At 50.3% G+C, this 23915-nt stretch overlaps 1 protein-coding gene across 1 annotated transcript; it reads left to right on the top strand.

Annotated features, from left to right (window-relative positions):
• The first annotated feature begins 5052 nt into the window (after positions 1-5052).
• Positions 5053-8077, top strand: Neu2 (neuraminidase 2). The gene is made up of 2 exons (XM_042679065.1): positions 5053-5253; positions 7139-8077. The coding sequence occupies exons 1-2, from the start codon at positions 5053-5055 to the stop codon at positions 8075-8077; spliced, it is 1140 nt and encodes a 379-aa protein (XP_042534999.1).
• Positions 8078-23915: the final 15838 nt, after the last annotated feature.

Genomic DNA, 23915 nt, shown 5'->3' with positions numbered 1-23915 from the left:
TGGGGGGCATGTGGGAAGGGCTTAGAGCAGCTGTTTGGGGGCACTCCTTGGCTTTGCCCTCAACTGATTGCTGGTCTGAACTCCCTGAAGGGTGCTCAGGCATACTGTGCGCATGGACAGCTGGACCTCCTCTCAGTGTGGGATGAAATCCCACAGCAGACACGGTGTCTAAGCACCAGTCCTGGATCCATCCACCCGCGCTCTGGCTCTGCAAGGCAGACGCCAAGCTGTGCCCCACCTGCAGAGGGAGGGAGGAGGATGTGTGCCTTTGGGGAGGCCTCGCTGCGGGCCCCACAGCCGGCCGGAGCCCTCGGGGGTTGGGAGTCGGAGGAGCACGTGGTGGTTGGCAGTGGAGGCTGTGGAATCTCGCAGGTCCAGGCTCAGGTCCACCCACCGCTCGCACCCCAGATTGGGTACTCCTGGGGAGTTTTCACCGCCTCCCTGACTCACCTCTGGGGGGCCCACGCGGGTGACAGACTGCCCATGCGTGCTTCCTGGGTGTGGGGAGAAGGGAGCTTCCTCCTGTGAGATGCCTGGCTCTGGGCTTGGCACCCTGAAGGCCATAATAATGGCCGCCTCCCATAACCACAGGAGAGACTCAACACAATCCCAGCTGGGCCGCCATTTCGAGCTACAACATGGCGGTTTCTCTGAGATCAATCCAGGAGTGCCAGCTGTCTGACTGCCTGGCTGCTGCCATGGGAGCTCGGGCTGTGCTAAGGCCCTGAGGCCCCTATACAGCAGCCCTGAGCAGAACCTGGCTTTGCTCCTCATCTCCCCCCAGGCTCACTCTCTGGGTGGAAGGGGCTCCAGGCGGCTTCTTCTGTTAAGGTCATAGAGCCCAAGGAGGTAGATTTTTGCCCAAACCTGCACAAACTGTTAGGAATGGATCAAGAGCCAGAATTCACGTTTTTGATCCTTATCTGAGTTCTTCTACTGAGTAAGGTCCAGGTGACTGCCAGTGTTTGGAATCAGAATTGTTTCTAGGTGTGCCAGACGCCTAAAATGGGCATATAACCTCCCTGGGAATTTGCCCAGGTGCAAAAATGGCATTTTGTAGGTCTCCTCTAGCAGGAAATGCTGCAGGAGATCAGAAGTGCCTTTGTTGTTAAGCAGTGGCTCGTGCCTATAATCCCAGCTACTCAGGTTGCAGAGATCAGGGAGGTAGCAATTTGTTGCTAGCCTGAAAAGCAAGACTCCCATCCCAGCCAATAAACTGGGAAAGATGATGCATGCAGCTCATCCCAGCTACACAGGAGGAGGTGCAAAAATAACTAAAGCAAAAAGGGCTGAGGCATAGTTCAAGTGATAGAGGTCCTATTGACAAGTACAAGGCCCTGAGTTCAAATCCTAATGCTAAGAAAGAAAAATGAAAGAGGGTAGGGGTGGGGAGGGAGAAAGCAAGCAAGCAAGCAAACAAGCCAAGCATCAGTGGCTCAAGTTTATAATCCTAGCTACTCAGGAGGCTGAGATCTGAGGATCGGGGTTCAGCCCAGGCAGGAAAGCCCGTGAGACTCTGATCTCCACTTAACCACCAAAAAAAGCCAGAAATAGAGGCTGTGGCTGAGCCCTAGCCTTGAGCTAAAAAGCTCAGGAACAGCACCCAGACCCTGGGTCCTGGATTCAAGCTCCATGACAGGCACCAGAAAGAAAGAAAGAAAGAAAGAAAGAAGGAAAGAAAGAAAGAAAGGAAGAAAGAAAGAAAGAAAGAAAGAAAGGAAGGAAGGAAGGAAGGAAGGAAGGAAGGAAGGAGAGAGAGAGAAAGAAAGAAAGAAAGAAAGAAAGAAAGAAAGAAAGAAAGAAAGAAAGAAAGAAAGAAAGAAAGAAAGAAAGAAAGAAAGAAAGAAAGAAAGAAAGAGGAAAGAAGGAAAAGAAAAGGGGGAAACCCTTAGTTCAATGAGAAAACATTCATAAGTCATCATGTAACAGAATTGGTGACTACAATTTGCTAGCAGTTTCTGGAAAGAATGGATGAATACTCAGTCCCTAGCACCGCGGGCGTCATGTGCTGTGCATTACTCGGAGGTTGTGAGTGAGCTTGGGAGTTTGGGGCAGGGTGAGTGGTAGAGGGAGAAGAGCACTCAAGCTGACCCCAAGGTTCTCTTTGCTTGCTATGGGTCTCACTTTGTCTCTGAACACACAGGACAACTGCTTAGAGAAAGGAGCGGTCTGGGAAGGGTCTGGCACCACCAAGCCTCATGAGCTGAGGAGTCAATAGGTTTGGTGTGTGGGAGGGGCAGGTATCTGCTTCCAAGATGGCCTCCTGTAACTGACAGGGGAATAAATGCAGCTCACATGGCTGAAAGGATGAGCAGGGCCAAAGTCACCCCCTTGAGTCCTCTCCTAAGGGCCACAATCTCACCTGTGAGGACGTAACACCCCATCTCTAACGGCCTCCCACAGCCCCACCTGTAACACAGTTGTACAAGGATTCAGTTTTCCCCAGCAGCAGTGGAGGATACATACATTGAAATTCAGATGCCACAACATGATTGAGCCTTGCAAACAAGCTAAGCAAGAGAAGACAGATAGATACACAGGCCTCACTATTTACATGCAATGTCTGAAAACAGGCAAATCCAGAGAGATAGAAAGTACATTAATAAACTGGGTGCCAGTGGCTCACCTCTGTCATTCTAGCTATTCAGGAATGTGAGATCCAGAAGATCTCATTCCACTGACCCTGGGCAGAAAAATCCTCAAAACTCCCTCTCTAAAATAACCAGCAAAAGGCCGGGCTGGTAGCATGGCTCAAGACACAGAGCTTGGGGCTGGGAAGGTGGCTCAGTGGTAGAGCACTTGCCTTGCATGCCTGAGGCCCTGGGTTCGATTCCTCAGCACCATATAAGCAAAAAAGAAAAAGAAAAGCTGGAAGTGGTGCTGTGGCTCAAGTGGTAGAGCGCTAGCCTTGAGCTGAAGAGCTGAGGGACAGCGCCCAGGCCCAGAGTTCAGGCCCCACAACCGGACCCCAAAAAAAAAAAAGACACAGAGCTTGCAAGTGAGTCGGAGGTCCTGAGTTCAAGCTCTGATATCAGCAGAACAAGAAACTGGTCTATCTCTGAAGAATGGACCAGTGTAGGGCTCCAATGGCTGGTTCAAGTCAAAGGCTGCCAGCTCTCCTTTTACTGTCTTCTCTTTTCTCTAAGAGCCACACCAGCTCTTGCCATGCAAGTCTCTAGGTCCCTGTCTTAGCCTTTGTGTGGGCCCTGATCTTGCAGGAAGCTACCCCTTCCTCTCCCTGTGAAGGACCCTGCTCTACCCTCCCTCCCCACTGGTCCTGGCTTCTCTTTTCTCTTTTCTCTTTTGTAATTCCCTGGGGTCCTATTGCCTGTCACAGGGCACCCAGAAGCCAGGTCACAGTCACAGACAGAGAGAGCATGGGCCTGAATAGCTTTCACACATGAACATTTAAATTTGATTAGGCTGAAGTTTCATCAAAGAGATGCCTTCCAGAGAAAAGGCATGGCCGTCTTCCTCCCTTTCTATCCTCCTGCTTGAAATCAGATTTGATTCACATTTTATAACAGTGATAACCATCTCTGTTTTCTCAGCATTACGGTTTGCTGGCCTAGATGTTTATGGGGAAGACTCAATGCCTCCACCATTAGATACTTTTTCTTTGTTGGAATTTACCCTTCTAAGTGTCATGTCATCACATTGTCCTAATGATAGTGCTCATTGTGGATTGAATGATAGCTGCACAGGCTACTTTTTCTTGAAATTGCTAAATTACGTTTTAAATGGATAATACATGCACGTGGTAGAAAAAAAAGCCAAATGGCTATAAAAAGGAAAGGTTGTATTCTTTTTCTTTTCGTGTGTGTGTGTGTGTGTGTGTGTGTGTGTGTGTGTGTGTGTGTGCAGGTATGTAGCCTGAACTCAGTGCTTCACACTCTTGCTTGACTTTTTCCATTCAAGTCTGAATAGCTCAACTTCTGGGTTTGATCTGCTTAATTAGAGATTAGAGTCTTGCAGACTTCTGCCCTAGCTGGCTTTGAATTGGGATCCTCAGATCTCCACCTCCTGAGTAGCTAGGATTACAGGCACGGGACACTACTGGCTCCCGGCTTGTGTTCTATCTTTGTGGAGCCTATGTTTCCAGTTCTTCCCAGAGTTATGTCTCCAGTGGAAGTTATGGCTGCTTCTTGGCAGGAAGCTGAGCCGGGCAATCGGGAGTGGACCATGCCGCCAGGCGGAGATGTTGCACTGGTCCCCAGGGAGCTCTGGAGCAAGGCTGACCCCATTGGGGACAAATGGAGGAGAGGAAAGGGGCCTGGTCAGGAGTTGGTAGGTGACTGCATGCAGTTCTCGTAGGGGTGAGCTGGGGGGCTCTTCTTGTCAGTCCCGAAGAGATATCTCTGGCCCTTACTCTCCCCTCATGACCTCCATGTTCCCAACCATTCTAGCTGAATACTTACGCTGTGGTTACTTACTCCCTCCTCCCGCTGGGCCCCCTCCTTGCCCCACTGGCAGTCAGTACCGTTCTCCTCCACCTCAGGGTGGCACCCACTCAGCGGGGGCTGCTAGGCTTTCACCCCAGGCAGCGGAGAGAGTGGAGCCTGGAGAATTGAAGCATTGGCTGGCTGGCTGGCTTGCTTTTTTCTAAAACGACTTTCTAGGGCTCTGAAGTTATAAAAAGCTCCCTCATGTCATTGCCTGGCGGTTGGACAGCGACAGAACCCCACTCAGGGACGAGCTCGCCTGTCCTACCCAGGATTAGCCATCAGATTGATGTGTTCGCCTTTGGCGAAGGCAATACTGAAGGTTTGCATAAATCCATCGGAAGGCAATTGTAGCAAAATCCAAAACAAAATGGACTTTCCCACACCCTTGCCCCTAACCTCACAGTCCAAGCCCCCTGGAGGCCTGTCCACCATCAGAGAGCAGGGTCAGAGGATATAACGAGAGAGACAAAAGCCCAGAGACAGACCACCTGGACAGGCCTTGGCTAGCCTGCGGGTGAACGCCACCTGTCCTGATGGACAGCGCTGGCCCTGCACGCAGGGCAACTACAGACACCGCATTCTCTCTCCTTGCCCAGCCCCTGGCGCCATGACAACCTGCCCAGCCTTGCTGAAGGAAAAAGTGTTCCAGACGGGAGTCCACTCCTACAGAATCCCAGCTCTGCTCTACGTGCCTCAGCAGAAGACCCTGCTGGCCTTCGCGGAGCAGCGACTGAGCAAGAAGGACGAGCACGCGGATCTGATTGTGATTCGCAGAGGAAGCTACGATGAGACCACCAGCCAAGTCCAGGTGAGGCAGAGCGAGGCCCTAGCCAGCCCACGAAGATGGCCCCGCACACACTCTTTGCTGGGGTGTGGAGTGGAACCAGGGCTCGATCTCACAGGACACAAGGGAGAGCCCATCCCTGGATGGCCAAAGTCTGGGGCAGATCTAGAAAAGACACACTGAAGCCCAGGAGGGACCAGAGAACAATTTAAAAAGGGGTGTGGGGAAGGGGCCCCTCGTGATCACCCCTCTGGACCTCACCTGCGTTCACCATGAGCAAGTCCTGATGGCTGTGTAACCTCCTCTATAGTACCCTTGTCTGTGATTCCCAGCAGCCTTGAGAATCTGAGAGAGCAAATATGTGATCACAAAACTGGAGGGCAGGGGGGTAGGCTTGGTGTGAAATTTACCTGGAGAGCTGGGGTTGAGGTGAGTGTGCATGTTTTAATAGTCCCAACTTGTAGATAAAGTGGCCAATATTGATATCAAGATTCCCTACACTGCCAGGTGCTAGAAGCTCAAGAGGATTATGGTTCGAAACCAATGTGGACAGGAAGGTCTTCAGACTCTTATCTCCAATTAAATAGCAAATGCCAGAAGTGAAGCTGTGGCTCAAGTAGTCGATTGCCAGCCTTGAGTGAAAGGCTGGAGTGCAGCAACAGTCCTGAGTTCAAGTTCCAGGATACTCTCTCTCTCTCTCTCTCTCTCTCTCTCTGTCTTTCTCTCTGTCTCTGTCTCTCTCTCTCTCTCTCTCTCTCTCTCTCTCTCACACACACACACACACACAAGCACATACACATGTGCACAAGACCCAAGATTGGCCTTACATCTTTGAAGGCCTAATATTAATATTATCATGGTCAAGTTATCATGATGAGTGATGATAGCTAGCATGCAGGTACATAATACTTGTCCATACTCATAGGATTTGAAGCAAGTGGGCCTGGGTTCAGGACTTGGCTCCATCACTTAAGCAGAGAGCCTTGGGAAGTTCAACGACCTCATCCAGGCTTCCCTCAGAGTGAGACAGTGGGAATTAGACTTCTAGTACAGGGTCTGGGCTTAGAGTCCTTCGTGGGGCACCTGATGTGTGAGGCAGATGGAACCCTTGTGTCAGGGGAAAGCTCGGTGCAAGTTCAACGTGAGCCTCAGTCTCCCTAGGATGTGTGAGCAGAGCACTGTGTAGAGCATGGGAACTGATGGTCATCGTGCTGATCGGGTCAGTGTGCTTCCTACGAAAACGATCCTCAACAACACCTAACTGAGCCGGGCATTGGTAGCACATGCCTGTAATCCTAGCTACTCAGGAGGCTGAGATTTGAGGATCACAGCTCAAAGCCAATTGGGTCAGGAAAGTCAGTGAGATTCTTACCTCCAATTGACTACCTAAAAGCCAGAAATGGCACTGTAACTACAAATGGTAGAGCTCTAGCCTTGACCACAAAAGCTTGGGGATAATGGCTAGGCCCTAAGTCCAAGCCCCAGGAGTGAAGTGACAAAAACAAACAAACAAAGCCCACAACCAGGTAGACTGGGCTGGTGAGAGGAAGGAGCGGGGTGGGGTGGGGGATAGAGGGGGAGGGGGGGGAGGGATGCGGAGACGGAGAGAGGCTCCCACCAGTGTCATCTTCGTGCCTTGGGCTCTGCAAGTGTACGTTGGTGGGATCGGAAGTCGCCGAGCCTTGTTTGGGGAAGATGGGGGGCCCTGGAGGGCCGGAGGGGGGCCCAGGCCCTGCAGCTTGGTAGGGAGCGCAGTGGCGAGTGAAGCGTCCTCATCAATGGCCTTTGATTCTGTCCCCATGAACTACTCCTTCCCCCCAAAGTCCCCCTGAGCACGAGGCCTGTGATGGTGCCAGCTGAGTCACCACGGTGCCCTTTCCTCTCCCCTCTCCTCCCTCCGCGCTTGCAGTGGCAGGACCAGGAGGTGGTGGTGGAAGCCCAGCTGGAAGGCCATCGGTCCATGAACCCGTGCCCCTTGTACAACGAGCAGACGGGGCTCCTGTCCCTCTTCTTCATCGCCGTCCAGAAGGAGATTTCTGAGCAACACCAGCTCCAGACCAGGATCAACGCCACCCGCCTGTGCCGGGTGGTCAGCACCAACCTCGGGAAAACCTGGACCCTCATGAAGGACCTCACGGACATAGCGATCGGCGAGGCCCACCAGGACTGGGCCACGTTTGCTGTGGGCCCCGGACACTGCGTGCAGCTCAGCGACACACAGCGAAGCCTGGTGGTGCCGGCCTACGCCTACCGAAACCTGCCAGCGTGGGAGCGGCCCGTCCCCGCTGCCTTCTGCTTCATCAGCCACAACCACGGGGTGAAGTGGCAGAGGAGCGAGTTTTTGAGCGAGGAGTCTGGCGAGTGCCAGGTGGCTGAGCTGGGGTCGGAGGAGCGCACGCTGGTGTACCTCAATGCTAGGAGCATGCGGGGCGCCCGGGTGCAGGCACAGAGCGAGGATCACGGCCTCCACTTCCAGCCTGCCCAGCTCGTGAGCCAACTCGTGGAACCTCCACACGGCTGCCAGGGCAGCGTGGTGAGCTTCCCCGGCCTCCACCCGGGGCGGGGCGCCTGGGAGAGGTGGCTCCTCTACGTCCACCCCACAGATGCGCAGCGCAGGACCAACCTGGGTGTGTACCTCAACACACAGCCCCCAGATGCCACCACCTGGTCGGAGCCCACCCTGCTGGCCACTGGCAGCTGTGCCTACTCCGACCTGCAGTTTATGGGGCCCGGCCCCGACGGATCGCCGCTTTTCGGGTGTCTGTATGAGGCAAATAACTACAACGAGATTATTTTCCTCATGTTCACCCTCAAACAGGCTTTCCCAGGTATATTTGAGGGGAAGTGAGCCAGTCCCGTGGTCCCTTCTCTTCCCTTCCTTCTCCCTTCCCCTCCCTTCCTCTTCCCTCTTCCTTCCTCTTCCCTTCCTTCCAAGTCCCTCTGGACCGGGCCTTTCACTGTGAGTACAAGGGAAGGGCTGCCTCAGGGCGCTCTGCCTCCTTCCTCCTCCACTTTTCCAGAAGATTCTATTTGTAGCCTAGATTTTTTTTTTTTTTTGAGTTTTGAAACAAAACCGCTTTTCTCCAGCTCCTGTCAGGAAAGGTGGGTCACCACAGCAGCTGTCGCTCTGCCCAGCGCCTGTCACGCTGCGGCTTCCGAACTTCTGTGGAGCGCTTGACAGATTCCTTAGTCTAGCCCATTTCTTCCGCCAAGATGTTCACTGTGTCCCTGGGGTGGGGGTGGGGAGCCCAAAATGTGAATTAACAGAATGTGTGTGTGTGTGTGTGTGTGTGTGTGTGTGTGTGTGTACGCGCATGCAGCATGGAGAGCACCAATGCAGGGAGGAAAGGAAGGCTCTAGAACAATTAAGCCAACTTGAACAATGGTAGTCATTTCCCTGAGCTTTTGTGCTTTGGGGGGCTGTGTGTGTGTTTTGTTTTTTGGCTTTTGGTTTTTGTTGTTTTTTTTGTTTTCTTTTGTTTTGTTTTTTGGCTCAAGTCTAGCACTCCACCATTTGAGTCACAGCTCCACTTCTGGTTTTCTGGTAGTTCACTGGAGATAAGAGTCTCTCAGGGCTGGGAAGGTGGCTCAGTGGTAGAGCGCTTGCCTTGCATGCATGAAGCCCTGGGTTCGATTCCTCAGCACCACATAAGCAAAAAGAAAAAAAAAGCCGGAAGTGGCGCTGTGGCTCAAGTGGTAGAGCGCTAGCCTCGAGCTGAAGAGCTGAGGGACAGAGCCCAGGCCCAAAGTTCAGGCCCCACGACTGGACCCAAAAAAAAAAAAAAAAAGAGTCTCTCAGACTCTTATCTGGCTTTGACCTGCGACCCTCAGAATTCAGCCTCCTTAGTAGCTGGGATTATAAGCGTGAGCCACTAGTGCCCGGCTTTAGAACACTTTGGGCTCAGTGAAAACCGTCGTGGAGAGGTTGGTGTCTTTGCCTGGCCAGGGTAAAGCTGGAGGTAGAGATCTGATTCTGGGTTCGGTTCCAGGCACTGCCCCCCATCAGGATGCCGCTTCTGGGGTCTGACACAGCTGGAGAGAAGAGGGATTCAGGTCTGCGCTGGGGAGTCAGGGTCTCCTGTTTGGGGGCCACCTGCCTGGTGTCTCTTGCAGGTGTTGGGGTGAGCCTGCAGTCAGGCAGCAGACTCTGGACCAGCTTCAGTGAGTGACCCTTCCAGGTGTTATGCAAATCCAGGCACTCCCAGAGTGCACTGGGAAACTCCCGCTGATACTAGAGCAGTGAGCATTAGTAGAACTGCCCTGGCAAGGTGTGGGAAAGAGGGAGACCCACCCGGGACTGGCCTCACCTCCTGGAAGAGTCAGCACCCGCTAAGGCCCGGTGGAGATGAGATGAGATGCCGGTAAAACCTGGCACCGGCCACCCTAGGCAGAGCATCAAGGGCTCCCTGGGGAGTTTTCTCTCCTTGACCAACTAATTCAGAAGCTCTGCAGAGCCAAGCATGGCGTATAGCATCTCTAGATTCCTTCTAGGTCTGGGCATGTGAAAATTCCAAAGTCTTCTGATTTAGATCAAGGTGAGAGAAGAGAAAAAAAGAAATAGGTGGAATAATTTCAAAATAGATTGCAGCTATGTTAGAAGATGGCAAAGGGAATCTCAATGAAAACTGTTGATTGGGAGGGAGGGAAGCAATAGGAAGGGGTTATTCTGATTGATTAACATATTGTATAGGCATGTCTGCAAAACACTCGGCACAATTATGCACACCTACAAATGGGGAGGGAGGACCAACAAATAGGAGGGTGAGTGAGGCTGAATGTGATGGAAGGAATTCGTCTGCATATATGAAAATAGAACAATGAAACAGGTGACATTGTTTTAAGGGGTGGGGGTGGGGAGAATAATGGTGCAGGTCCATTTGATTGAGATACATTGTATGTGTGTGTGGTTATGCCACAATGAAACTACCTCCCCCCCAGTGCAGCTAATGAATGCTAATAAAAATTCATTTAAAAGAGCAACAACTGATTCAAGTTGATAGCAGTACAGGTGAAATAAAAATCATCAATGGAGAAAAGAAACTTGTAATACATATATCTGAAAAAGACTGGTTTCTAAAATATAGCAAGAGGGGTGTCGAGAGCCCTGCAGGGAGTCTCTCTGCATGATAAGCTTGACTATCTCGCTGGAACATCTCTCAAGGCTACTTACAGAATCTGGTCTTTTCATCCTGCCCCAAACAAAGACCAGGTAGCTGCTATCAACCACCTTTTCACATTGCCCTAAGCAAATATCCTGCAGCTGCTACAGCCAATGAAAAATCTTCCTTATTCTAAGCATATAAAGACCCCTGTGTGAAAAATAAAATTTGGCAGCTTGATCAGAATCCTTGTCTTGCTGTCCTTCTTCGTGTCTCTTGTCCCTTCATTCCTTCTCGCTTAGGTTCACTGCCCTCGTTGAAGTCCTGCGGGTCGGGACAAGGGGCTGGGAAGGTGGCTCAGTGGTAGAGCGCTTGCCTTGCATGCATGAGGCCCTGGGTTCGACTCCTCAGCACCACATAAGCAAAAAGAAAAAAGCCGGAAGTGGCACTGTGGCTCAAGTGGTAGAGTGCTAGCCTTGAGCTGAAGAGCTGAGGGACAGCGTCCAGGCCCAGAGTTCAGGCCCCACGACCGGATTCCCCCCAAAAATAAATAAAATATAGCAAGAGTACCCACAAATCAACAACAAAAAAGACAATCCAATTTTTAAAAAATGTCAAAGGGCTTGAATCAGCATTTCACAAAAGAGAATATCATAAAGGCTGCTAAATGCGTGGAAAGAAAACATTCAGAATCATTAGGAAAATGCAGATTAGAAGTAGGAGACGTCTGTCCACCAGAATGGTTAAAGGAAAAGGCTGGCTGTAGCAAGTGTTGGCAAGGAGGAGGAGCCCTTAGAACTCGCATGCATTTCTATAGGAAGAGTCACTGGGACAAGCAGTTCAGAAAGCTGTTTGGAGGATTTCCTAAAAGTGAACATTTGAGCTCTTCCCATGCGGTAACTCCCCTCTGAAGTAGACACTCGAGAAATATCCAGCCACATATCTGCTAAAGGCGCATACAAGTAACTCCAGCAGCTTTACCTGTAAAAACATTCAACTTAGAAAACCATGCATGCCCATTAAAAAAAATAGAATAGGCAATTCAATTAAGGAATATTTGTTCAACTGGAATATTATACAACAGGAAAGAATAACCTACTCCTCAACATAGGAGCAAAGATGTTTTCAGACTTTATGCTGAATGTAAGCAGCCAACATGGTACAATACTTGACGCTAGTGTACACACTTTCTACTTTCATCAGGTTCAAAACTGGACAAAACTAATTGGAACTTCAATTTGGATAGTGGCTACTGGCGTGGGGAGCCATCGCTGAGAGATGGCAAAAAAGACATTTCTAGGTGCTGGAGATGTTAAATTGTGTGATCCCTGGCCTAGTAATTCCATGTGCAGTATTTCACCAACTGGAATAATTTGTGTACTTTATTGCTTGTATGTTATACCTCAATAAAAACTAAAAGCTAAGCCAGGTGCTGGTGGCTCACGCCTGCCACGCCGACTCCAGTGGAGTCTGCTTAGCATAGGAAACCATCTATCAGACCAAGATAGGGGCTTCAGAGACCTATCTCTGAGTTTTGGGACTTCACTGAAGTCTACCTCAGAGAATGGGGCTTTACAGAAACCTATCTCCAAGTTTTGGGACTTCACGGAAGTCTACCTTGGAGAATAGGGCTTCTAAGAGGCCTACTCCTGGAAAAAGGCTGGCAAGTCCCTGGGAAAGATGTGTTTCTGCCTTTCTTTTCCTCATAAGAGTGCCTATTAATCTTTTACTGTTTCTGCTGTTCATTGTGCTTACTCATTGTCAACGTTCCCTTATTCAAAGCTCTTTCTTAAGAGTGTTGACGACTCCAATATCTGATGAGTGTCTCAAAAATATGACCAACTCACCAGAGTTAAGTGCTACCCTGCAACCCCTCTTATGGAGGCTAGTAGACAAGTCATAAGCAAATATAAAAGTATTGGGGGTTTCACAAAGTCACTCCAGCAGAAGGAATTGTAAGAAATTTACAAGAAGCTGTAGGCGCGGCTAGAACAGAAGGAATGCATGGCAATTGCTGAGATAACTACTTAGGAGAAAGAACTTCCTGGTACTCTCATTTACTGAGACTTGCTAGATCTAGGCCTCCGTGACCTTACTATTAAAGAAGGAACAGGAAAAATCTTATGGGATAATTAAGGCCTCTAAAGAAATAAGGTAATGGTTAGTTGGTGACAAACGTCGAAACCCATTATATTTCTTAGAGATAAGCCGGAAACAAGTGCCTTTCAGGCGACCAGCTGGTGACCACCTAAGAATGAAGCCCTGCAGCAAGATTGTGTAAACTTTTGCTCTTTCAGGCGACCAGCTGGTGACCATCCAAGAACGAAGCCTTGCAGCAAGATTGTGTAACCTTTTGCCCCTTTCTTATGAAGACTTCTGTTATAAAAGTTTGTTATCCTCTGCATTAAATCGCACTCAGCACTCAGCATCCACTCCTAATGTGTGTGAGTTGTCTGTTTGCCATCTCCCCATCCTATTCCAGGTTCCTCCCCTAGCTATCCTCCGTTGTCCCAACAGAACCCGGTCCGCGGCACACGCCTGTAATCCTAGCTACTCAAGAGGCTGTGATCTGAGGATTGCGATTCAAAGCTATACCAGGCAGGAAAGTCTGTGAGATTCTTTATCTCCAATTAAACACCAAAAAAGCCAGAAGTGGAGCTGCGGCTCAAGTGGCAGAGTACTCACTTTGAGCCAAAGAAGCTCAAGACAGTGCCCAGGCCCTGAGTTCAAGCTCCAATATTGGCACCAAAGTTAAACATTAAAAGTTAAATAGAAAGCTGGGTGCCAGTGGCTCACGCCTGTAATCCTAGCTACTCAGGAGACTAAGATCTGAGGATCACGGTTCAAAGCCAGCCCGGGCAGGAAAAGCTGTGAAACTTATCTCCAATAAACCACCAGAAAACCGGAGGTGGAGCAGTGGTAGAGTGCTTGCCTTGAGTTGAAGAGCTCATGACCAAAAGAAAAAAAAATTAAATTAAAATTAAAGCTAAATTGACTAGTGGATTTACTAGTTTATCATTTTTTGTGTGTTAACTTTTTGTGCATATGTATGTGGTGCTGGGGTTTGAACTCAGGGCCTGGGTGCTGTCCCTGAGCTTTGGTGCTCAAGGCTCTACCAGTTGAACCACAGCTCCAATTTTGTTTTTTTGTGCTTATTTGGAGATAAGAATCTCATGGACTTTCCTGCCTGGACTGGCTTTGAACTGTGATCTTCCGATCGCAGCCTCCTGAGGAGCTAGGAGTACAGGGGTGAGGCTCTGGCTCAAGTTTGACAGCATTGTATTCTATTGTTTTTTTTTAAAATCTTGGAATGCAATTTTTAATAAATTTTATGTTTGGGAAGATTTTTAGATTTACAGAAAAATAGCGAAGACAGAACAAAGTGTTCTCTTAGCCCTGATGCTAAGGTCTCCTCTGATAACTACCGCCTATTCATCAAAGCGAAGATGCTACCTACCATGAACATTAACCTTCCTATTAACCAAACTCTGGATTCTTCAAATTTCCCAAGATTTTCCAGGAACACTCTTCATCTGTTTTAGGATCCAATTTAGGAAACATTTAGCAGGATAATTTTTACTGTAACAAATCTGTGTCCTAGAAACATATGTACAGGGGAGGGAGGAAAACAGGAGGGGGGTGGAGACAGACAAATGGAGGAAGAGCAGGCAAACCCAGTCATTACATTCAGTGTACATACATTATGTGATGAGTTAACTACGTAACTTAAGGGTATGAATGGGTCTGGGAAAGCTAGGGGAGAACGAGGGAAGGGGCGACATTGATCAAGGTGCACGGTATTCATCATCTGACTTGTTGACATGAAACCCCTTTGCACAACTACTTAAAATAAAATATAAAGGAAGCGTGTACACACTGATTGATACAAAGACCTAGCTGTCCCTTCCTTCCCTCACTTTTCCTGAAACCCGCTTCCACAAATCAAGGAGTAACTGCAGAGAATGTGTGCGCATGCCCAGACGGCTGGTTGACAAGGTTGAGAAGTAGTTAGGCCTCTGGAGCTCAGGATGGCGGCCCACAGCACCAGGTCCTGCTTGTACAACACTGCTGGGCGATGCTGGGCGGTGTGAGTCCGGTGCCGCTTTTCACACACACACACACACAGAGCTACTAGGTGTTTAGTTCCACATCCGTGGGAGGGCTTGGGGGTCCTGCTTCTCACAGATTTGGGATGGAGGGCTGCTACTGCCCACCTCTCTCCTCAGACACCATCTTTAATCTTCCCCTGTGGTGTGGAAGCCACCGAGGAGGGCAATGGGAAGCCTGGGAGGGGACACGTCCCTGGGGTATCTGCCACTGGGGAGGGGAGCAGGGCCCTGACAAAGAGGCCCACCTTGTGATCACTGAAAGCTGGGAATGGCACCTTCCATGGCAAAGAGACTGTGTAGCCGCGACTAGTCGAAGCTTGCGTTTGGCACTGAGTTAATCCGGTGGGACACACAGGTAAACACATGCATGCTTGTGAGTGGAGGCAGAGGAAGTGAGGACTGGACAAGGAGGACACATGGGCTCCATGCAGCCAGCTTCTGTGGGCTGGCTTTGAGGAGGGTGGGGGTGGCCAGAGTCACGAAAGGCATGGAATGCAGCTGCAGATGCAGAAGAGCAAGGAAGGGATCTGCCCACAGCCTGTGGGGAGCCTGCCCCTGCGGACTCACCTCCACTCTGGCCCCGGGAGGCCGAGTGTGGGCTTTCGCCCTTCCAGACTGTGAGAGGAGATGGTGATCTGCTCTAAGCCAGCAGTTATCTGCTATGTGGAGACCTTGGTGTGAGCCGACATGACGTCAGCCTGACAGTAGGAACTGTCTGAAATTTGTCGAGGTAGAGAATGAGACTTCCAGAGTCATCTTCTGATGGAACTAACCCAGCCATGCCAGTTATTCCTCCCCCCTAAAAACCAGTAATCATCCCACAGCCACACATGCACACACACATGTATGGTGCACATGTACTCATAATATGTGAACAGACACAGCCGCAGTGTGTGATGCAGACATGTGTGCACAAAATGCTTGTGTGTGCATGCACATGAGCATACATGCAGTCACATGGGCACAAATACATGCACGTACATTACAACACAATACATGCATGCACAAATGCACACTTATACACTTATGTTTGATGCAAATGCTTGTACAAGAGCATGTGTATACACATGCTTGCATCAACAGATATGTGTGCACAAAATGCACTCATATATGCACTCATGTGTACACCAATGGACACACATGTACATACATTCACATGCAATAGAGATGTACACAAATGCCCACGTGCATGCACACATGTTTACACACATGGACTTGCACAAATGTATGTGCAGATGCCTATATACATGCATGTATGTGTACACAAAGGTATTTGCACACACACTTATGCTTGGGTATATGCAGATACATGCACAAATGTGCGTGCATATATACACATGTTTGTATATACATAGAACTAGTGCACAAATGAACATGCCCACGTGCATGCTTCTATACATGCAGATCCATGCACAAATGTACACACATGTGTGCTCACACTCATCACACATGCATGTTGTTTGCGCATACATGCACGTGCACACTGGTGCACACTGACATACTCTCATGAAAAAAGAGTTCCTGCCCCTGGCCTCTTCTCTCTCAGTGATCACTCTGCTCGTTGATTCATGCCATGAAATTGTGCCTTCTAAACAGACCCCTGGCTGGATTCTTGTACTCAGTCCCTCCTGGAAATGTCCTATAGCTCCGAGCCACAGGTCACTCTGCCCTTCCGCCATCTCCTCACCAGAGGAGGCGGTGATGGTGGCTTGGCTGTCAGCCCTGCTCTGTGGACACGAACAGTATCAAGAATTGAAATACATGCCAGGTGCTGGAGGCTCCCATCAGCAATCTGAGCAACTCAGGAGGCAGAGATCGAGGACTGCAGTTCAAAGCCAACCCAGGTAGAAAAGTCTGAGCCTCTTCCCTCCAATTAATAGCAAAAAGCCAGAAATGGGGCTGTGGTTCAAGTTGCAGCCTGCCAGCCTTGAGCAAAAAGCTCTAAGGGACGGAGGTCAGCCAGGCCCTGAGTTGAAGTCTCATTCCACACCAAAAACAAAACCAAAAGACCTAAGGTACAGATTTGCCCTCTCATGTCGACAGTCTAAGGCAGCAGTGACTGAAGGAGACAGAGCTGGAGACGTCAGTGCTCAGAGGCCCTGCCCTGCGTCCTGAAAACTCAGTGCAGCAACCAGCCGACCACCCACGGCTCACCCCAGTGATGGCAGGAAGGGAGCCAGGAGTTAAAAGCGCTGCTCCAAGAAGAGGCGAGAAAGCTGACTGTACTTTTGGCAAGAAATCACTTTTTCAAGTTCCATTTTTATGCAGCTTCTAGAAAGGATTTCAAAGGGAAAAGTGCCAAACACTTGGAGGTACAACGAATTAGGGGGAAAAAATATCACCCAGAATCCCACTGCCCATGTTTTCTTCTGGTCTTTCACCTGTAGTATTTCCTTCACCTCCCAATCTAAGATCAGCCTGTACCAAGTACTGTGGCTCATGCCTGTAATCCCAGCTACTTAGGAGGCTGAGATCTGAGGATTATGGTTTCAAGACAACCTGAGCAAAAAAGTCTATAAGGCTCTTATCTCCAATTAACTATCAAAAATAACAACAGAAACAGAAATGGAACTGTGGCTCAAGTGGTAGAGGCTAGCCATGAGTGAAAAAGCTAAGGGACAAACTGGATGCCTGTGGCTCATACCTGCAATCTTATCTACTCAGGAGGCTGAGATCTGAGGATTGCAGTTCAATGCCAGCCCAGGCAGGAAAGTGAAATGCTCATCTCCAAACACCAAAAAGCCAGAAGTCAAGCTGTGGTTCAAGTGGTAGAATGGTAGTCTTGAAGCAAAAAAGCTCAGAAACAAAGCCCCAGGCCCTGTGACCAAGCACCAGTACCAGAACACACACACACACACACACACACACACACACACACACACACACACAAAGGGATAGCACCCAGGCCCTGAGCTCAAGCCTCAATACTAGCACAATCAATTAATCAATTAATAAGCATGCTGCAAAATTGAAGTGCGAAAGAGCTTTCTTTCCTCATTTTCTCCATGTGATCTGCCCACAGAAGGTAATATGTCACACCATGAATTACTTAACCATTCAATGTTTAGTGTTTTTCTGTTCTAAATAACACTAAGGTTGAAACATCTTTGTGAGTAAATCCTGGTCTTTACTTGGGATTATTTATTTCTATAAATGGAATCATTTGGCAGTAAAAGAATCATTTGGAGGAAAAGGTACACATTAGATCTCTTGAGATGTGCTCTTTGTGAATATAAAGCATAGCTCCCCATTATGAGTTTAAAAAGTAACCTGCAATGGTTATTTTAAAATACTTCTAAACATCTGAGTTCCCAGAAATATTGACTGAATTCTTTCATTCCTAATCCCTGGTTAATAATCTCTTCTTGGTGTGGTTTATAATCCAGAAAAAAAAACAGCAGAGGTAAAACTGGGCACGGCTGGATCATGCTTGTAATCCTAGCTACTCAGGAGGCTGAGATCTGAGGGTCATGGTCTGAAGCCAGGCTGGCAGTGAAGTCCATAAACCTCTGATCTCCAGTTAACCAGAAGAAAGCCAGAAGTGGATCTGTGGCTCAAGTAATAGAGTACTAGTCTTGAGCCAAAAAAACAAAACAAAACAAAACTTAGGGACAGCATTTAGGCCTTGAATTTAAGCTCCAGGACTGACACCAACCTCCTCACTCTCCACCACCCCTAAAACAGACCAGAAGTAGACAAATAGGCAAAGTGTCAGAATCACAGTATCCAAATGATATTGAAAAACTGCATCACCTAGATTGCATCCTCTGTCTCTACAGTCTTGAAGAATGGGTCCATGGGTGGGGAAGGGGAAGCAAAATGGCAAAGATTTATTGAAGAAAAAGATAAGCACAGCTCTTGCAGGGAGAGGCTTCCCAGGGTGCATGGTGCTGGGGTTGATGAGGCGTCTCAGGGCGAGAGCTCATTGGACAGCCTGTGGACGCTGTCAGTCTCCAGACCCAATCAGTGTCTGCACACACAACCTCTCTGTGCTCTGATTGGTTGTCGCATTGCGCACGTCTGGGATCTAGTCAGTCCCAAGGTTCACATGCAAGTCTCCCTGGGGCAGTTGCCACTGGCAATGGGATGTCTAGAGGCCTGCACTTGAATTACCGCTCAAGGCCAGGGTGAAGGATGTGGACCCTCTAGGCGGCTGGGGGGCTTTGCCTGGACTGAATTGCCTAGCCAGGCTTTTTTTTTTTTTTTTTTTCTGTCCTGGGCATAACTTGCCTTTGTCAAATGTTCAAACTGAGGCCTGGGAAGCTGGGTGAGTGGCGGGAAGTCCCACAATCCAGAAGTTCAAGTCTCAGCCCCTGACTTCCGCCTCTTTCTCCTTCCTTCACTTTCCAGGGTGGAGGCATACAGGCCCTCCCCGTGGTGCAAGGAGCCCAGAAGCTGCCCACGTGGTGACCGTTACCTGGCCCTGTCGAGTGGAGCACTTCCCTTCTTCTAGACTATTCTGAGTGTGGCTTCCTAACATCCGGACCGCTTGGTTTTCCATGAGGCTCTAGATTCCAATCCACTAACTACATAGGATCTTTTTTTTCCTCTCTCTCAGTTAATCCAACTAGCAGACGTGCACTAAAGACTCCTGCAATCTGTGCCACGTGGGAGGGAACCAACAGCCCCACCCCCACCTGCGTGCCTGGGGTTCATCCCTCCCCCATCTCTGGAAGTCACAACAAGTCCACTGAATCTGTGAGCAAGTACCTCTGTAAGGTGCTGACTCAGCAGTATGGGAGGCTGGGGCGTGTGAGGGAGGTGGGTAGTTCTGGAAAGGCTGGGAAGGGATGGAGCTAGAGGAGCTCCCCCCAGACTTGCAGGGGCCAGACCCAGCAGGAGTTGGATGTGGCCAGGTGGCTGCCTTACATTTGCATTCTGCAAAGATAAAGAACAGAGTTGAGAGCTGTGAGTGGGGTGGGAAGGAGTCTTGGGGGCGGGAGAGCTAGGGAAGGTCCTCTTGAAATAGCTCAGGGACGGTGACGGTGACGCAAGGGAGGCAGGCCAGGGCCGCAGGCCAGGCCCTCGGCATCCCCGCCGGGGATGGGAGGAAGTGGTCCCTGGACGTGGGTGGTGAGGGAGGGGCCGGGGCTTGGAAGATTGCTGTTTGGTGGCAATCATCCGAGTGGGCGATGCATGTGGAACAAGTTTTCAGTGTAAAGGTGGGAAAGGGAGATGAGCGCATGTCAGCACCGATGGGATTATTCACAGAGACGGCAGGAAGTGTGGAGAGTGCCAGAATGAAGTCAAGGCTAGATTAAAGACTTGTAGCCGGGCGCTGGTGGCTCACGCCTGTAATCCTAGCTACTCAGGAGGCTGAGATCTGAGGATGGCAGTTCAAAGCCAGCCCGGGCAGGAGAGACCGTGAGACTCCTATCTCCAATAAACCACCAGAAAACCGGAAGTGGCGCTGTAGCTCAAGTGGTAGAGCGCTCGCCTTGAGCTGAAGAGCTGAGGGACAGCGCCCAGGCCCAGAGTTCAAGCCCCACGACCGACAAAAAAAAAAAAAAAAAAAAAAGACTTGTGCTCAGCACCTGTGGCTCTCGCCTGTAACCCTAGCTACTCATGGCACTGAGATCTGAGGACCACAGTCCAAGGCCAGCTCAGGCAGGAAGGTCTGTGAGACTCTTATCTCCCATGAACCAGCAAAAAAGCCAGAAGTGGAGCTGTAGCTCTAGTGATAGTGCACGAGCCTTGAGCCAAATAGCATAAGGGCAGCAGCCAAGCCTTGAGTTCAAGCCCCAGACCAGCAAAATAAAACAAAACAAAGGGGCTGGGAAGGGGGCTCAGTGGTAGAGCGCTTGCCTTGCATGCCTGAGGCCCTGGGTTCGATTCCTCAGCACCACATAAGCAAAAAGAAAAAAGCCGGAAGTGGCGCTGTGGCTCGAGTGGTAGAGCGCTAGCCTTGAGCTGAAGAGCTGAGGGACAGCGCCCAGGCCCAGAGTTCAGGCCCCATGACTGGACCCAAAATAAATAAATAAATAAATGAATAATAAAACAAAACAAAAACCCAGCTGGGTGCCAGTGGCTCACATCTGTAATCCTAATTACTCAGGAAACTGAGATCTGAGGATCACGATTCAAAGTCACACTCATCTCCAATAAACCGCCAGAAACTGGAAGGAGGCCAGGTCTGGCCGGCTCCATATTGGCCACAAGGTGGATTTTAGGGTCTGGCATCTTGTCTTCATGCTGGGGGAAGGAACCCACCTCCACCCCCACCCCATCACCTGCCTCCCAGGTAATGGGCGTGCTTGGACCCCTGGAGGCAGGGGCAGGCACTTGGCTGATAGGTTACTGAATCTGTCAGTCTAGTGCCTGGGGCTGGGAATTTCCTGAGGATCTGCCCCCTGTGCCCACCTGTTTAGGCCCGGACCAGCCTAGCCATGGGACTCCATGCCACGTGTGTCTCTGTGATCGTGTCCTGTGTCCTGTCTCCTGGCTGTCTCCAGTCATCATGGAGTCCCAATTCAGCTCTCCACTGGAGCTGAATTGGCTTGTTGGTATTGTTCTTGTTATTTCTTTCCTCTTTAGCATGTTTCCTGCATGCTGCAGGCCTTTGTAACAACTGGCGGCCTGCCTCCTGTTAACTGTATAATAAAACTCCAATATTCTATATTTTAAGATGTGGCTTCTGGGATGATTTATCTTACAACAGTAAAGCGCTCATCTTGAGCTGAAGAGCTGGGGGGCAGCACCCGGGCCCAGAGTTCAAGCCGCATGACTGACAAAAAATAAAATAAAAAGTTAAAAAACACACTTCAGAGGCCACAGCTAGAGACGGAATCCCTCCCAGAGTGGGAATAACTGAGGGAAAGGCCAAGTACGGCATCCGGGATAGGATGGTAAGAGAGGAAGGCACAGGCGTGAAGGAGACAGGAAGAGTGGGAGGGAGGGAGAGGCCGGCAGGGTCCCCTTGGTGACCAATGGGTGAGATGAAGACCACGGGGGGGGGGGGGGGTGGAGGGAGGGGGGGGCTTGGAGGTGTTGGTGGCACAGTAGAAGAGAATAGTCCCAGCCACATGGGAAATGGTGGGGCCCTGGCTGAGGACAATTTATTCAGAAAGGCCTCCAGTGAAGAGGGGAGACAGGGCAACATCTGGCAGGAAGGGCGAGGCAGGGGCAGAGCTGCACTCCTGTCTTGACTAGTTTTGGGCTCTCGGTGGGACCCAGGCTCCATCTCTACCATCTGTGGGTCTCTCTCTCCCCCTTCTCCCTCTCTTCCTTTCTCTCTCTCCCTCTCTCCCTCCCTCCCTATCTCTTTCTCTCCCCTCCCTCTCTCTACCCTTGTGGCTACCCCAAGGTTTGAACTCAGGGCCTTCAGCTTGTTTGCTGAAGGTTGAGCTACTGCTCTACTTTGGCTTTTTGCAGGTTAGGTTGGAAATGGAGTATCAATCCACTCTGGCTTTGAACTCTGGCCTTCCAGACTTCAGCCTTCTGAGCAGCTAGGATTACAGGCAGGTGTCTCCAAGTGCCCAGCTAGAGGTTTCTACTTCACGGGCCTGGGAGGAGGCCTTTCATATTTACAGCCAAGCCTCAGGATCTCGCGCAGGTTGGCTTTTAATTTTTATTCCGCATCTAGGATGGGGGAAGGAGTGGGGAGAGGGGAGAGGGCGAACCTCCAGGAGGCAAGAAGCTCTGGGAAGCTGTCCCAGCCAGCAAACTTGGGTGTTCAGCCCGGGAACAGTTGGAGATGAATGCCACCCAGCCCGTGGAATTTGTTATGTGGCCTGAGTTAAGACAGGTGCCCACCGCCTGCCAGGTGTCAGGGGGCGAGAGGGGGCACAGAGGACCCTGCACGTCACAGGGTGAGAGGCTCTGCCTGCTGTGCAGGGTGGAGGGGGCACAGAGAAGAACTGGCAGCTGGCAGACTGATGTGTGCCTCCAGCAACCTGCGAGATTGGAACAGCCCAGAGGAGCGGAGAACCAGCCCTGGTGTGGGTGTGTGGGGCTAATCAACGGGTCAGCATATAATCAGGCCAACCTAGCACCCAGCCAGCAGGAGGCTGGGGGGCGCATGGGAGAGGAGGGGAGAGGAGAGGTGGAGGGGTGAGTCTAGGGAGGAGAGGCAGAGGGAACCAAGTTGGAAGCAACACTGCGTGTGGGGGGGGGGGGGTGGCATCTGTTTTAGGAGAATCCTGGCTGAGGAGGTGAAGAGGAATGGAAAGTGAAGTCGGGAGGATGTGGCACGCAGGCACCATGGAAAGCCAGTGGCTGCTGGCAGGGAAGGTGGTAAGGAAGCGCCTGACAAGGCAGGTTGTGGTGATTCACGCTTGGCAAGTGCAGGGGCGGGGAGGGAGGTGGGAGGCGGGGCGGGGAGGGAGGTGGGAGGCGGGCAGGTAGGAGCAGGGACGCTGGTGTGGGCGTGGCAGCCTGGCAGATGTCGTGGGATGACCCTCGCCCCCCCAACCCCCCCACGGCTAAGCTCAAACTCAGGACCCCGGTTGGGTGAGTCTCAGGATGGAAAGCTGTTGTGTCTAGAAGTTTACACCGCAGCCTGGCATGTTGCTTGCTTCACAGGCCAGCTATGGGCTCAGGAAAACAAAGATGCGGCGAACACTTCCAAGAGTATGTCAGGTCAATCTCTTTTGTGCAGAGCAAGAGACACACACAGGTCGCTTTCTAGAAAGTGGATTGTGCACTTCCTTAAAAAATACAAATCATAACAGAAATGCAAGGCAGACTTCTTTCTTCACTACATACTAAGTGGTAGAAGTCAAGAATTCTTTTGAAACAGCCTCCCAGGCCTGTTGGTAAAAAATCTGTTTCAACACTGGGTCCTGATAATTCTACAGGACTCCAGCATTCACACGCAGTGAGACCAAAGGAGGAGTCCCATCGGAGAGGAACAGAGGCGCCGTGCCCACGTGCTTCTATCCTACAACATAATATTTATCAAAATAAACTCCGGGAAATGGAAACAAGAGGTTATTTCCATTGTTCTTTTTGCCTCGTTCGCTGGTTTAATCTGTCTCTGGGAGGGTGAGGGGGGCACAGAACTGGAAGGGCAGAGGCTGAACCAACGCAGCAGTGACACCAGATACTCTGTGGAAGATGAACTATATACAACTTGCAGGTGGGAACAGGAGGGAAAAACTGGGAGTGCGTGAGGAAGCGGTGACACTGTCCAACAAGCAATGCACCTTAGCCTGTGCCAGGGGCTCACGCCTGCAATCCTAACTACTCAGGAGGCTGAGGTCTGAGAATCACAGTTTGAAGCCAGCCTGGGCAGAAAGTCTCCATGACTCATCTCCAATTAACCACTCAAAAACGGCAAGTGGAGCTGTGGCTCAACGTGGTAGAGCACTAGCCTTGGGCAAACGAGCTCAGGGACAGCGTCCAGACCCTGCAAGTGACCAAGACAAAAAAGCAAAAAAAAGGAAATGTTCTCTTTACCTGACTTATGTAACTGTAATGCCTCCCTCCCCCCTCTCCCCCCCATATCACCTTTATGGTAATAATTTTTAAAGTGAAAAGC

The sequence above is a fragment of the Dipodomys spectabilis genome, unplaced genomic scaffold, assembly GCF_019054845.1.
Source record: "Dipodomys spectabilis isolate Male_0828 unplaced genomic scaffold, ASM1905484v1 ptg000051l, whole genome shotgun sequence".
Lineage (NCBI taxonomy): Eukaryota > Metazoa > Chordata > Mammalia > Rodentia > Heteromyidae > Dipodomys > Dipodomys spectabilis.
Note: the sequence above shows the minus strand (reverse complement) of the source record. Positions and strands in the feature narration are given on the sequence as shown.